At 47.3% G+C, this 14,443-nt stretch overlaps 7 protein-coding genes across 7 annotated transcripts; 5 read left to right on the plus strand and 2 right to left on the minus strand.

The window, feature by feature from the left end:
• Positions 1-690: 690 nt before the first annotated feature.
• FIESC28_01279 (uncharacterized protein) lies at positions 691-1,960 on the plus strand (the record flags this gene model as incomplete). Its single annotated transcript, XM_031155430.1, has 4 exons — positions 691-874; positions 1,023-1,050; positions 1,099-1,545; positions 1,594-1,960. 4 exons carry the CDS (start codon positions 691-693, stop codon positions 1,958-1,960), a joined length of 1,026 nt encoding a protein of 341 aa, XP_031020597.1.
• A 245-nt stretch (positions 1,961-2,205) lies between these two features.
• On the plus strand, positions 2,206-3,261 carry FIESC28_01280 (uncharacterized protein; the record flags this gene model as incomplete). Its single annotated transcript, XM_031155431.1, has 1 exon — positions 2,206-3,261. One exon carries the CDS (start codon positions 2,206-2,208, stop codon positions 3,259-3,261), a length of 1,056 nt encoding a protein of 351 aa, XP_031020598.1.
• A 704-nt stretch (positions 3,262-3,965) lies between these two features.
• FIESC28_01281 (uncharacterized protein) lies at positions 3,966-5,231 on the plus strand (the record flags this gene model as incomplete). Its single annotated transcript, XM_031155432.1, has 2 exons — positions 3,966-4,381; positions 4,430-5,231. The coding sequence occupies 2 exons, from the start codon at positions 3,966-3,968 to the stop codon at positions 5,229-5,231; spliced, it is 1,218 nt and encodes a 405-aa protein (XP_031020599.1).
• A 266-nt stretch (positions 5,232-5,497) lies between these two features.
• On the minus strand, positions 5,498-6,409 carry FIESC28_01282 (uncharacterized protein; the record flags this gene model as incomplete). Its single annotated transcript, XM_031155433.1, has 1 exon — positions 5,498-6,409. The coding sequence occupies one exon, from the start codon at positions 6,407-6,409 to the stop codon at positions 5,498-5,500; it is 912 nt and encodes a 303-aa protein (XP_031020600.1).
• A 477-nt stretch (positions 6,410-6,886) lies between these two features.
• FIESC28_01283 (uncharacterized protein) lies at positions 6,887-9,413 on the plus strand (the record flags this gene model as incomplete). The annotated part of the gene is made up of 9 exons (XM_031155434.1): positions 6,887-6,993; positions 7,058-7,114; positions 7,169-7,320; positions 7,363-7,506; positions 7,581-8,122; positions 8,175-8,448; positions 8,502-8,677; positions 8,727-8,913; positions 8,968-9,413. 9 exons carry the CDS (start codon positions 6,887-6,889, stop codon positions 9,411-9,413), a joined length of 2,085 nt encoding a protein of 694 aa, XP_031020601.1.
• Positions 9,414-9,705: 292 nt separating this feature from the next.
• Positions 9,706-12,036, plus strand: FIESC28_01284 (uncharacterized protein; the record flags this gene model as incomplete). Its single annotated transcript, XM_031155435.1, has 2 exons — positions 9,706-11,467; positions 11,663-12,036. The coding sequence occupies 2 exons, from the start codon at positions 9,706-9,708 to the stop codon at positions 12,034-12,036; spliced, it is 2,136 nt and encodes a 711-aa protein (XP_031020602.1).
• A 24-nt stretch (positions 12,037-12,060) lies between these two features.
• Positions 12,061-13,690, minus strand: FIESC28_01285 (uncharacterized protein; the record flags this gene model as incomplete). Its single annotated transcript, XM_031155436.1, has 3 exons — positions 12,061-12,162; positions 12,216-13,349; positions 13,403-13,690. The coding sequence occupies 3 exons, from the start codon at positions 13,688-13,690 to the stop codon at positions 12,061-12,063; spliced, it is 1,524 nt and encodes a 507-aa protein (XP_031020603.1).
• Between the last annotated feature and the right edge of the window lie 753 nt (positions 13,691-14,443).

A 14,443-nucleotide genomic window follows, 5' to 3' on the forward strand; every position in this document is an offset into this window, starting at 1 on the left:
AATGCAGAGGACAGTGCGGTGCGCGGTCTTTATTGCCACCAGCAAGGTGAAGCCCCTTGCTCCTGCACGACCGTCTGGGATTGTAACGGACCATGCTTCTCCACGTATCGAGTGTAACCAGATCGCCATCTTGTCCTCCCACAATAGCTAGTCGAGCTCAGTCACCGAGATCCGCATGAAAACCCAAATTCCAGACGTATTCCTCTCGTCAGTCGTTCCTTTTTTGTGTTCCATCCAAGGCAGCAGTATGGCACGAAAGAAAGAAGCCGAGTTGGCAGTTGGTACAGGACTCTCCCAAGTAAGGACTTTATAGCCATATCGGCGCTATCAAGACTGATGATGCTTCTGCCAAGGTCCTACCACAGAATCCAATGCCATGGTACAAGACTGCGCATCTCATCAAACTCAACCTGTGTCTCTTAGTTCCTCTATTTTCTTCAGCCTCCATAGGCTACGATGGCAAGCCCTTCGTCCTCTTCAAAACCTCTTGATACTAACACTCAGCAAGGCTCCATGATGAATGGTCTCCAAACCCTCCCCCAATGGCGCACGTTCTTCAATAATCCCCAAGGCGCAACCCTCGGTCTCATGAATTCCGTCTATCCACTCGGTAAGATCGTGTCGCTATTCGCAGTTTCATACATCAGTGACCAGTGGGGTCGAAAACTTCCTCTTCTAATCGGCATAATAATGTGCATCATCTTTTCAATCCTACAAGGTCTTGCACAGAATATTCATAGTTTCATCATCGCAAGAGCTCTATTGGGGTTCTCCACAAGTTTCCTTGGACAGCCTAATCCGATTATCATTAAGGAGCTGGCGTATCCTACTCAGCGAGGTAAAATTACTGCGTTATACAATACATTCTTTGTAAGTGAGTTATTGGAGTTTAGGCCTCGTACTGATTGGTATAGTGGTTTGGTGCTATTTTCGCGGCGTGGTGCACGTATGGGACTTTCAAAATTGAGTCAACTTGGAGTTGGAGCTGTTACAAGGAGCAGTGCTTATATTTCAGCTGTTAGGACTATATTTTCTCCCCGAGTCTCCAAGGTATGTGTGTCATTCAATTGTCTCAGAAACAATAATTACGCCTGGTAGGTGGCTCGTATCCCGAGGTCGAAAAGAGGAAGCTCGAAAAGTACTGGTAGATTATCATGCAGGAGGTGATACAGAATCTTCCCTCGTCACCTTCGAGATGCGGGAGATCGAACATGTTCTCATGGAAGAAGCCGAAGCCATTTCTGCTAATTCATGGTTGGAGCTAATTCGGACTCCTGCCAACCGCAAGCGCACTCTCATCGCCGTTGTCCTGGGTTTCTTCGCCCAATGGAACGGGGTGGGAGTAGTCAGCTACTATCTCGTTCTTGTTCTAAATACCATCGGTATAACCCAAGCCAAAGATCAAACTCTCATCAACGGACTTTTGCAGATTTTCAGTTGGCTTGTTTCAACCTTTTTGGGGGCTCTGATGGTTGATCGTATCGGCCGAAGGGCTTTATTTCTGACGTCAACGGCTGGAATGCTTGTGGCATATATCATCTGGACGTGCCTCACAGCGCACTTTATAAACAGTCCTAACGAATCAACTTGCAGGGCTGTGGTTGGCTTTATCTTTATCTACTATCTGTTCTACAATATCGCCTGGAACCCACTTCTGCAAGCATACCCAGTGGAGATCTTTCCTTATACCCTGCGAGGAAGAGGTCTGTCTGTTACTTACATAGCCTTTTTCGTCGGTCTTATTCTCGGCAACCAGGTCAATCCCATAGCTATGGAAATCATCACGTGGAGATACTATATAGTGTTTTGCTGTATCCTTGTAATTCTATTTGTAGTTATTTGGTATTTGTTTCCTGGAACGAAGGGACATACCCTTGAGGAGATCAAGGAGGTATTTGAGGGTAAACCGGAGAGAGACAATGGGATGACAGAGGCTGCAGTGGATGGCGAGAAGTCTTGAAAGATGACTCCGGCTCGATAGTATCAATATGATATCATGTTGTGAAAAGCGAAGGATCATGGGCTGTGGATGCTATGCAATGCGGGGTTGTTATGGAGACTCGACGAACAGCCTGTATTCAACTCCATATTCAAGGCTGTTTAGCCGGGAGAGGAGTAGTTTGCGAGCATTTTGTTTTTAAGCTTCAAGTCACGCACTCTCTTCTGCGAACAACACCGGAATATTTCTCACAGATCCAATCCATCATGTCAGAGTCAAAACCGACCCTCCGATGGGGCATCGTCGGCACAGGCATGATCTCATCCTGGTTCCTGTCCGACCTCTCCATCGACCGCAAAGACGCACAAGCAACACACGTTATCCAGGCAATCGGCTCCTCCTCTGTTGAAAAGGGCAAGAAGTTTGTCGAAACTCATATTCCAAACATGAACCCAACTGTCTACGGAAGCTATGAAGAAGCCTACCAAGATCCTAACGTGGACATCATCTACATTGGCACACCGCATGGTTTTCACAAAAAGAACTGCCTCGATGCGATCTCGCATGGTAAGAATGTTCTTTGTGAGAAGGCTTTCACTTTGAACGCCAGAGAGGCGAGAGAAGTTCTTGAAGCTGCCAAGGCAAAGGGTGTTTTTGTAATGGAGGCTATGTGGACGCGTCACTTTCCCTTAGTTAAGATGATTCAGAAGATGGTTCATGAGGAGAAGGTCATTGGAGATGTGGTTCGCCTTTTTGCAGACTTTGCCATGGATCAGCGGATCGAGTCACTTACTCCCGAACATCGCTTACGAGATCTTGCATTGGGCGCTGGCTCATTGCTTGATATCGGCATCTACAGCTTGACATGGGGCCTTTTGGGTCTTGACGCAGGCGTAGGTGAAAAGGCCACGAGTCCAAAGATCTGCGCCTCCCAGACCTTCATTGAAGGTGGTGTCGAAGTTAGCACCTCTATCATCCTGCAATACCCAGACGGCAAACAAGGCATCATCACTTCCAACTCGAAAGTCAAGACACCGCCAGCCTTTTGCCGCATTGAAGGAACCAAAGGTCACATCGTTGTGGAAGGTCCTGCAGCTGCGCCTGAAACTTTCACCGTTTATATGGACGGTGAGACGGAGGGGAAGAAGTATGGTTTTGAGAAGCCGGGTAGAGGATTTTATTGGGAGGCTGATGCTGTGGCGATGGATATTGCTGCTGGGAAGACTGAGAGTGATGTCATGCCTTGGGCTGAGACTGTGAGAGTTATGGAGATTATGGATGAGGTTAGAAGACAGGGTGGAACAAAGTTTCCTCAGGATTAGACGAGATAGACTCCCGTATTCTTGGTGTACGAAGCCGTATTCGTGTTAGATCTGATGTCGGAATGCCATTCCGTCAACAGATTAGACGAGGCCGACACTAACCCCTAAAGGCATAAGAGACGAAATAATTTAGTCATTTTATGCTAGCTTAGAATAGCAGTTAGGCTACTTTATTATGGAAGCCTAAGCCTTGGAGGACAATTCCTCTGTTACCCACCTGATAGCTTCTAGAAGATCAACACGAATGCATTATCGATACCTCGTGACCTTTCTCCGCAAAGCGCCACGTAGTTTAGTGATCAGATACGGGGCGGGGTTGAGTTACATTTGGTCTAGACTCCTGCGAGATATGAATATCAGCATCGGAGAGACCTCCCGACTACAACTATCTGTGGGGTGGAAGACCATGTGAGATAATGTTGTTGTAATGGGTGGTAGCCAACGTGCGAAGGAATGGGCGATGATATGGTGATAAATATGAGACTGCTGTTGAGCCATTGTCTAAGATATCTTAACAACTATCGATTCAACATCAAGGGACAGTCGAAATGCTTTCAAGGACTGCCACACACCAAAGACGACATCTTCTGCCATTGACGGCTCGCTATGTCTTGCCACAACAGCGAAGAATTGCGGATGCGACATTCCGACCAACCCTGAAACCTGCACCAGCACAGCTATCAGAACCATCACCACTATCCAAAATGCCAATGGGCGTTCTTCTCCGCTCAGTAGCTCTCACAACCATCATGTCCAATCGTTTCCTCCTCCAGCCATCACTCGCATTCATCTCGCTCTTGACACAAACCAACTCATCTTTCCTCAATCCCGATAAGAATCCACTACTGGGTCGGGTTCTTCAGTGGACCATCTACGACCACTTCTGTGCTGGAAATAGCACTCCTGAGGTTTCAAATACTGTCAAGTACATCAAAAAGCTAGGCTTCCATGGTATTATACTTGGGTATTCCAAGGATGTTGTCTTGGATCCTAATGTCAAATTTCCCGAGACTGGAGTGGAAGATTATCCGGTTGAGTGTTATAATATGATTGATGAGTGGAAGCGAGGAAATATTGAGACGTTGAATATGATTGAAGCTGGAGACTTGCTGGCTGTGAAGTAAGTCTGTCTTCCAAACTGAAACTGGACTTAACTGACATGATTTAGGGTTACGGGCGCCGGTCCTATCGCAGTAGACGCTCTACAAGCTGGACGACAGATGAACAAATATCTGCACCAAGCTTTAAACGACATTTGCATCGAAACACGCAAACGAGGATGTCAACTATGGATAGACGCAGAACAACAAATCATGCAACCAACCCTCGACGACTGGACCATAATCCTGATGCGCGAGCACAACCGGGATGGAAATGCCCTCGTCTACAACACCATTCAAGCCTACCTCAAGGGAGCCCGGAAGAATGCTCAGCGCCATATCCAACTGGCAGCCGAAGGAGGTTGGACTGTCGGTATAAAGCTAGTCCGAGGCGCATATATCGAGAATGAAATCCGATCTTTGATCCATGATACGAAGGAAGATACGGACAAGTCCTACAACGATATAGCCGACATGTTGATCTCTCAACGCCCTCCCACAAACCTCAAGTTTCCTAGCGCAGCACTCGTCCTCGCGACTCACAACGCCGAAAGTGCGACCAAAGCCCTCACAACTCATCGCAAGCGTCTGGAAGCTGGTCTTCCCACTACACCAATGAAATGTGCTCAAATCATGGGCATGGCGGATGAACTAAGTGGAAAGCTGCTGCAAGATTATGAAAAGGCCGTGAAAGAGGGTCGCGCTACGGATAAGACGCCTAAGATCTATAAGTGTTTGCCTTGGGGGTCTGTGCAGGAGTGTATTAATTATTTGTATCGACGGGCGGTGGAGAATAGAGGTGCTGTTGAGAGGACGAGACATATGGCTGTTGCTATGAGACAGGAGCTTTGGAGGAGACTTGTTGGGTAGAGGTTGAAGCAAGATTGAGACTGAATTCTGTGTCTTTTCTTGTGGTCTAGAATCATTGATCATTGAGACCATATAAGCAATACGAGAAATAATTTATACCGAACTAGGATTCTACTTAACCATTTTCATTCTTTTACTCTTGAAGAATCTTTTCCTTGATAGAATGTCACATACAGTTGTCCAAGGATTCTGTGCGGATATCGTGTCCTCTAAGTGAAACTTGTGAAACTGGATCTTGAGAAAAGTCAACTGTTAATCCTTTTTATCTATAAATTTGACCTCTCATTTTCCAACTTGGCCAACAACTCACTCTTCGGCTTCTCATCAACCCACCTCGTCCGGGGTATATCAAAAGTAGAAGTTATCCTCCCATACGCCATCCCACCAAGTTGTCCAATCGGCCTCAACTTATCGAGCTCAATATGACTAAAGTCTTCGTTCGCCGCATCTTCCCGAACCCAAAGTCTCGTTGCCTCAACCAAGAAGATAGCAGATCCGCTCATACCCGGTCTATGACCTTCAAACTCCTTCACATCGACAACCTTACCTTCTATCGACAACACTGACTCTTTCACTCGTGATGGTCTAACTGTGGTCGTTCCAGCTTCAGTCAAACCGGTGATATCCCACTCTGAAATTCCATAGGGTGCATCAATAGACGAAGCGTTGACTGCTTCTATCATGGTTTCAGAAACCGTGTTTATAACACATTCTTTCGTGTCTTTCATGTTTCGGTATGTATCCTTCATTTGGCCATTGCGAGAGGAGAAACTGACGATGAACATTGGTGGATCATGGTCGACCATTTGAAAATAGCTGAACGGGGCGAGATTCTTGGTTTTGCCGTCTTTGGAGACTGTGCTAATGAACCCAACTGGACGAGGAGCGATACCGGATATCAGAAGACGGTAGTTTTGGCTGACGGATCTGTCTGGAGAGTATGGGTCGATTTCTTTGTGAACCTGCTTGGCGACTGGACCAGTGCGCACGCCATCTCCATACGACCAGATTGGATCGGGAGATTTGGTTATCTCGATTGGTCTGTTGGAGTGGTCGAAATCAGGGCGATTGGCTATTGTTTCTGCGAAATTTGTGACTGGTTGAACTGCTGAGAATGCAGGTTTGGGTGTTGCAACAGCTGCGGCCGAAGAGTTGAGTCTGATTGCCGAAGGTGACATCCTATTTGTGATGGGTTTGAAGGCGCGCAATTGCTTCAAGGTCCTGTGCCAGGTCAACACTGGTATCCTTGTTGGCCAATCACAAACACTCACTTGTATCTAAGTGGGCTTGACATGGTAGTGTAAGCTTTGGTACGACGGCCGACCCTGATCGATCTTCCAGAAGAGTTTTTCGATCAACTTACACCAACAATTAGGATGAAAAGGATGTCGGGTGGTTATACCGACTTTTATGAAGTTTACTGCAGGGTACTAAGATAAGGTTTTACTAGCATTCGGAACGACATTCCGGTCCATCATATCTCCACATCCGATAGCGCTCCTGCACTACCCAAAGCCGCTGATAAGCTGGACAGCACTTACTACAATAGGCAAGGACTCATCCGGGACTTCCTTCCACCCTAAAGACTTAAGCCGGAACACTACCCCGACTTTCGTTGCTTGTCTCTATCATACTCAGTTTGAGCTTCTAGAACAATGCCTAATACTCAACAGAGCCAATTCCGAGTTGTCAAGAAATGTGTCAAAGCGTGCGTCTATCGAAAGCCGGTGTTTGGTAAGGGAGCTAATCTCGTCATCAAGGTGTAAGCGATGTCGGTCTATGAAGGTCAAGTGTTCTGGGGCACAACCTTGTGCGAGGTGTGGAAGGAAGAATGAGAGATGTATCTATGAGACGGAGGAGAAGAAAGTTACTGTTACTGAGAGGTGAGTCGGGTCGTTATCCCATGGTCTATGAAGTTGACTAATTGGTTGTCGCAGTTATCTCCGGGCATTGGAGAGGCGACAAGATGGCCCGTCACCCGGGGGACTTCGCAGCGGAAGCAGGGTCCGACCGAGACATTCTTCCGTTTCCGATTATGGCATGACGGGTCTCCTTCCCCGGGATGCGTCTGTGGCGGAAGCTGACGGAGGTAAGTGGCTAGTGCCGTCGACTTGGCTGTTTACTAACATAGATCTTGTGCAAGATCTCACTCTCGGAACACCAGAAGGAAATGAAGAGAATGAGGAGGCACACGAAACGAGATCCCTGTCACCGAACGATGTGCTCGAACCCGCTTTTCGTCAGAACCCATTGGTAGACAATGATTATGTCTTTGGTCAAGCTTTAGGACGATATTGCAAGGATCTCTACCCTCAAAATCCAATTACATATACTAACATCAGGCTACAGGGTATATGGGCCCAGCTTCATCATGGGCCTTTTGCAGGAGAGTCCTAGCCCTCGTCGGAAAACACCTTCCAGAAGCAAACAACGATCCTCCACCATGGCATCTCGACGGATCAGCATTCCGCCTCCAATGGCGTCCCCTAATGCCCGACGAACAGCCCGAGATCTCAAATTTACCACCTTCCGATTATGCATTCTTCCTTATCCAGACAGCAAGGTTCTATCTCGGCCCATTGGCCAGTCTTATTGATGAAGCTGAGTTTCTGCAGCATTTCAAGGAGCTTTACCAGGATGCCTCAACCAAGGCGGCTTCTTGTAAGCTTTGGTATGCGCAGTACTTACTAATGATTGCGTTTGGTAAAGCGTTTCTGGGTGGGAAGAGTATTGATGGGAGACCGCCAGGGTATCAGTATGCTGCGAGGGCAATGCCACTTATGCCGGAGTTGGCAGGGATTGCTTTGGATCCTATCCTTTCCGCGCAAGCGCTCACCCTTGCGGCTATCTACTTTCAGTCTATTGATATGAGAGTAGCTGCATATCAGCATGTGAGTTTAGCTTGAGCCTTTGTCTGTCGACTACTAACCAGTACAATTGTAGATAGGACAAGCCCTGCGCATCTGTGTACTCTCTGGCTTCCACAGACACATGCCTGAAGAAGTGGTCGGAGCACAGCATTCCAAACGGTGCCACATTATCTTCTGGGTAGTCTACATGTTAGATCAAGAATTTGCGGCTCTTATCGGGGCTACAAGCGCGATACGTGACGAAGACATCACAAACAAATTGCCTTCTCAGGTTGATGATTCTTTGACGTCTCTCAGCTTAACGCTTCATGTCCAGTTAGCTCGGCTCATAGCACGGCTTTTGGGGAGTAAGTTTGAAAGAGTCGAATTTTCCAATGAATGGTCGCTAACATGATGACAGCGGTATACGGTGTTGGAAAAGACTACGATGGAACTCTTTTCAGCAACACCCAGTCTATTTTAAGGAACCTGGCTGAGTTAAACCGTGATCTACAAAACATTATCAACAAGCACTTTCGTGACTCGATTAGTAAGGCTTCAAGAATTGCCACACGGCTACTTCTCCAGTATCATCATGTAAGTTTCAAAGCTCGTGAAAGATACCCATTGGCTCACACGTTATTAGTGCGTCGTCCTCACAACGAGACCCCAGATAATGTGTGCTTTACATATGCATATCGAACAATCTAAGACTCGGATGACACACGGTCTATCATTGTCTCGCCCTGTGGCATCATTGATACAATCATGTGTCAATTCTGCACAATCTATTCTCAAGACTCTTCGCGCCCTCGCAGACGAGGATCTAATTGGTCAGTCAAAGAGTATAACCCACAGAAACGAACTTGTTTAACAGTCCTGTACAGAAGCATTTTTGCCGTTCCAGATCGAATATGCATCGTCCTCCGCATTTCTCTTACAACTAATCCCCATAATTTGCCCTTCTCTTCTGTCAGACGATTCTTGGCGTGACGATGCCCGTTACGTCTTTGATACCCTGATCGCTAAGGGAAGTTTGATCGCTCCACTCAGAAAGGTGGAACTCGAGCAGTTAGAGCAGAAGCTCTCCGCTCTGACGCCAGCAAGCAACATCGTCACACCAGAGCTTCCCGTCGAGGCAGAACAGAATGAGGTTACTCAAGAGCATCATAACGAAGAGGACGAAGGACATGATATTCAAGAACATCTCGCAGATGAGACAGGTTGGGATCTTTTTGCCGCCAACGCCATGGCCGGCCTAACCCCCGGCGAGTTGTTGGATCTAGCCGAACAACTTGATGTGGACAACTTCCTATATCAGCCCGAGATGTGACAATCCATATCAAAATCATGAAGAATCGGAAAACATTATCCCAATTAGTGAATCAATCGCGAAAGTCATGTCATCCAATCTCCAAGCGAGGGGCTCGACCGAAATACCCTGGTTCATGCTAAGCCTTGTTGGGCTGACGGGGGATAGCCACGACGTCTGATAGGGTAACACGTTAAATCAGGCTGACACCCAAGACTTTATCCGCAATTTTTCAGCTTGAACACAAAGCAGTGTGATCTTAATCTTCTCATCATTTTACAGCTTTATCTTTGAAAAGTCATTCAGAAGCAGAATGGAGCCACAGCCTAAGAAGAGCCACACTCGGCTGAGCTCGCTGTTCAGACGAAAGACAGTTGTCGAAGAGAGACAAGAACCAGCTGCTATCATTGAGGAGGCATGGGCACCTGTCCGTGTCCGTTCTCCGCCGATCCAGGCACCAGTCCTACAATATCCAGCATACATTGCACAGTACCAGATGAACAGTCAACCGCAATCACCTCAAAGTCCACAGAGTTTAGTTGCTGGACCGGGACATTATCGTCCTTATCCAGAGCCAGCGAAAGCTCACTTTGCTCCTCCTGGATCGTTGGTGTCTCAGATCCCAGAGAGGGAGCAAGAAGCGAAGATGAATTTAGAGAGAGGCCTGGGGATTCACTCACCACCTTCTCCAGCGAAGACACCTCGGGATGTGGGCATGTCTTCACCTACAGCCGAGGCGGGACCATCAAATTCGGTCAAAAGCCCACCGGGAGGTGACGTTACGCCTACGAGTCCCTCGGCCGCGAGTGTCATTTCCACCATCCCACAATCAGCCAGACCGAGCATGGTCTCAACGATTGACTCTCCTACCAAGCAAAGATACGAATATTGGCCAATTGAGACCGGTTCCATCAGACTCGTCAGGATCCTGCCAGGTCACTGCACAACGATCGAATGTGAAGTTATCCAAGCACCTCTTGATAATGCCCCACAGTACGTTGCTGTATCATACACATGGGGTGATGTGGGAGACACAAAAAAGATTGACATTGAAGGATCTCGTGTTCCCATTACTGTTAGCCTCTACGGCGCGTTAAAGGCTCTTCGGCAGAAGCAATCGTCAGTCCTAGTTTGGGCTGATGCGTTGTGTATTGATCAGAAGAACACAGACGAGAGAAGCCAACAGGTTCAGTTGATGCCTCAGATATACTCAAATGCAGCATTTGTAGCAATATGGCTTGGCCCGGAGGAGAATGACAGCTCAAGGGCCGTGAAGCTCTTAGAAAGACTTTCCCTGCCCACCGACCACTTTGTCACAGGCGCAGATGTATCTGAAACATTGGCAGATGCCGCTGCGAATGGAGACCTCCTGGCCACAGTATCGCTTTTTGGAAGACCTTACTGGAAACGACTTTGGGTCACACAAGAAGTATTTAACGCGAAACGTATCGCTGTTCACTGCGGGGATACTTTTCTTCCTTGGCAAGCATACAAGACTGCATCTCAATATTTCCGTCGCCATCATGCAGAACTTGATTTCAAGGCCAAGGGTCCTGATAAGAGACGTCCCGACCACTTTACCTGTGTTCAGACTCTCATACACGAGGGACCAGCTTGTATTCCGACTCTCAAGCCTCAAACTCTAAAGGGAGAAAACGCTCTTCTTGAAGTCTTGAGGGCGTCTCGAAGTCAACTGTCTTCTGATCCAAGAGACAAACTGTACGGCATTCTTGGCGTTTTGCCTTCTCATATAAGAGATGGACTCCGAGTTGATTATGACCTGTCCACCAAGGATGTCTACACAGAAATTGTCGAGTTTCTGATCCAGACAACAGATAGCCTGGACGTCATCTGCGAGTCAATGCACTTTCCTCCCAACAACAGGTCTCCCAATCTACCGTCTTTTGTTCCAGACTGGTCATACATACCACTTACATCAGCAATGGGCCACAGATACAGCTTCCAGGCATCAGGCGCTACAAAAGCTATCTGTAACTTCCACGGCGAGCGTATGAACAAACTTGAAATTTCTGGTATACCGATTGACATTGTTCAGACGAAGGGTATGGTTGTAGGTACGTTGGTGAATTTGGGAGATTTCCTCATGGCGTTTTTGCATTGGAGAGCGTTGCTTCTTCATGCCACTGAGGGACGGACGTCGTTCCAAATACAGATGGCAGAAGAGTGTCTCGCGGCGACGCTATGTCTCGGGCAATTGCCTACAGGATATGACAGAGAGCGTTGGCAAAAGACTTGCTATCACGTTATAGCAAATCTCTTCCAGGAGCGTCTGCCATATATTCCACTGGACGCCACATTACAAGCTCATCTTAAAATCACGACCGACATCAGACCCGAGGCGCGAAGAAACTTCTTGCAAACAAACATTGGCGATCGAATGCTGGGAAGAACATTCTGTCTTACCCAAAACAAGAGACTTGGTGTTGGATCTGGAGCCATGCTGCCGGGTGATGTGGTTGTTGTGCCGCTTGGTTGCTCGACGCCTGTGGTGCTTAGACCGGAGGGAACGCAGGGAGAGTTTAGGTACATTGGAGATGTTTATATTGAGAGTTATATGTACGGCAAGGCGATTGAACAGTGGCAGGCTGGGCTGAGACCGTTGAAGAAGTATGTTCTTCATTAATGAGAGTAGTTACGTATATTTAATCTAAGACTTTTGACGACGACTGATGGTGCAAGGGATGTCTCTGTGATACATGAACCAGTTATTCTCATAATTCCACGTATGGTTGGGATCAGTAATTCGGACCTGCAATATCAATTAGTTCCCAGTATCATTGAGATAGGTGAGAGGTGACTTACATCAAAGTTGACGTACAAAGTAGCAAACATCTTGTACATCTCCAACTTGGACATATACTTGCCCATACAAACTCTGGATCCATGTCCAAACATCATCTCAGTACACTCATGCATTCTTCGCACCCTCGCAGCATGGCTTTGCTCCGACTCATCCTTGTTTCTCAACCATCTCTCAGGTCTAAACACATCGACATCCTCACCAAAGACGCCAACGTCGCGCGTCACGACGCATGGATTTATACCAACCTTTGTACCGGCTGGGATGAAGCGTCCGTCTGGTAACTCAAGTCCTTCCTTGGGAACTTCGCGCTCGAGAAGTAAACCAACAGCGGGAGAAATACGCATCGCTTCGCGCATGCAGGCGTCGAAGTAGGGAAGTTGACTGATTTCCTTCCACTGCGGAACAGGAAGTGTCAAATCTGCGCTTCGAAGCTCAGCAACCATCTTTTCGCAAATCAACGGATTCTTAAGGAGATGATACGCCGGGGCACGCATTGCACCAGCCGTTGAATCACCACCTGCGAGAACATTCAGCATAAGCCAGTTGATGACCTGATGATCATCCACGTAGTCCACTGTTTCTTTCAGACTGTTGTACTTGTCGATGAACAAATCAACTGGCTTGCGCTTCGCTGCCCCTGAGGCGATTTGTTGTTGATATTCGGTGAGGATCTTGATGGTGTACATAACTCCATTGACAAGTGGACGAGGACCAATTCTCTTAATGGGGTTTTTGTCCAGCCACTCATCCAACCAAGGAATTTGGCTAACGGGCGCAAAGTACTTGAGGCCAGCCGTGGACTCGGCGATGATATCCTGTACATCACCGCCTTTCTCCATAAATCCGTAAGTGCGTCCGAAACTGATATTTGCGGCGGCGTCCCAGGCGTAGTAGGATACCCAATCGTCCATTTTACAGACGTAGCCAGTTGCTGCAAAGCGTTTGTCAAGATGGGTAATCAATTCGCACAAGGTTTCGTCCATCAGAGGTTCAGCTTCCAGCATCTTGGGAAGAGTCCAGAATCCCCTGATGGGCTTTGTGTATTTTGTGTGGAAATCTTCATCTTGGGTGTTGAAGATGTTTTGGATGCGTTGACCGTTTACCAGGACGTCATTTGGACGGTACATGTTACTCTGCAATCATCAGGATTTATACCTTATTACACTCAGTAGGGGATCGATCTTACCTTTCTCCATGGGTTTCTCGTGGTGTAGATCACCCTAATAAGATCAGGATCACTAATACTCACAGTATTAGGACCAACCCTAACAGCACTACCCCATCTCCGATGCCACTCTCTCATATGCCCATCAGCATGGCCCTTGGATGTAAGATGAGCCCTGTAAGCATCTGTAAACTTAGAAAATCTAGGTCCCGGAATACGACGGAGAGGAGAGAGGAAGAATTCGTATAGGATACGCGCGATAACAAAAGCAACGCCTGCGTAAAGAATGTAACTCAAAGAGATCGCCATAGTGAAACGGTCCTGCACGAGAAATGAGAAACGGGGAGGAAAGAGGGGAGAGGACTGTCATATTTGGGGAACAAAGAAACATTGCTTTTTTTATGAGAGGCGGAATGACTACTGGGTAAAAAACGATGATTGTCGTTTGAGAGAAAGCCTGTGCCACACTGATGCATAGAGTACCAGGGTTTATTTTATGATACGTCTAATGATATGTAGGAGAAAACAAATGAGGGAAAGAGGATAAGAAACAGGCACAAATCCTGTGCCTTCTCTATGGCTATGATGCTTTATCCACCCACATTTTAATATGCGGCTCGTCCCCTGAACGTAGCTTATCCCACGCTGACGACCCCGAATCATGGGCCGGAGAAAAAAAGAGAAAAGAGGCATCCGGGGAACTCGGATTGACAAGGGTTGAACAAAGAGCTTGCAAGACTATTGAAACGAGCTGAATGGAAGGATTGTGAGAAGTGATTGTCAATCGTGATGCATGTTGGTTACCTGCAGGGTGTCATAAAAACTGGCTCCCAAGAGCATAAGAGACGAAATAATTTGATCATCTTATGCCACCATAGACTAGCATTTAGGCTACTTTATTTCTGTAGCCTAAGTCTTGGAGGATATTTCTTCTGGCACCCACCTGGTTACGCATCTGTCTGTTTGCTGAATCCTGTTTGCTTGTTGGGTCTGGGTTTATGCCTTGACTACTTGTCTTTGATCGATTGATGCATGACAATTGCGACATGGCGGGGAAGCTTG

This window comes from Fusarium coffeatum (genome assembly GCF_003316985.1).
Source record: "Fusarium coffeatum strain FIESC_28 chromosome Unknown BRIP53273_contig_33, whole genome shotgun sequence".
NCBI classification, from domain to species: Eukaryota; Fungi; Ascomycota; class Sordariomycetes; order Hypocreales; family Nectriaceae; genus Fusarium; species Fusarium coffeatum.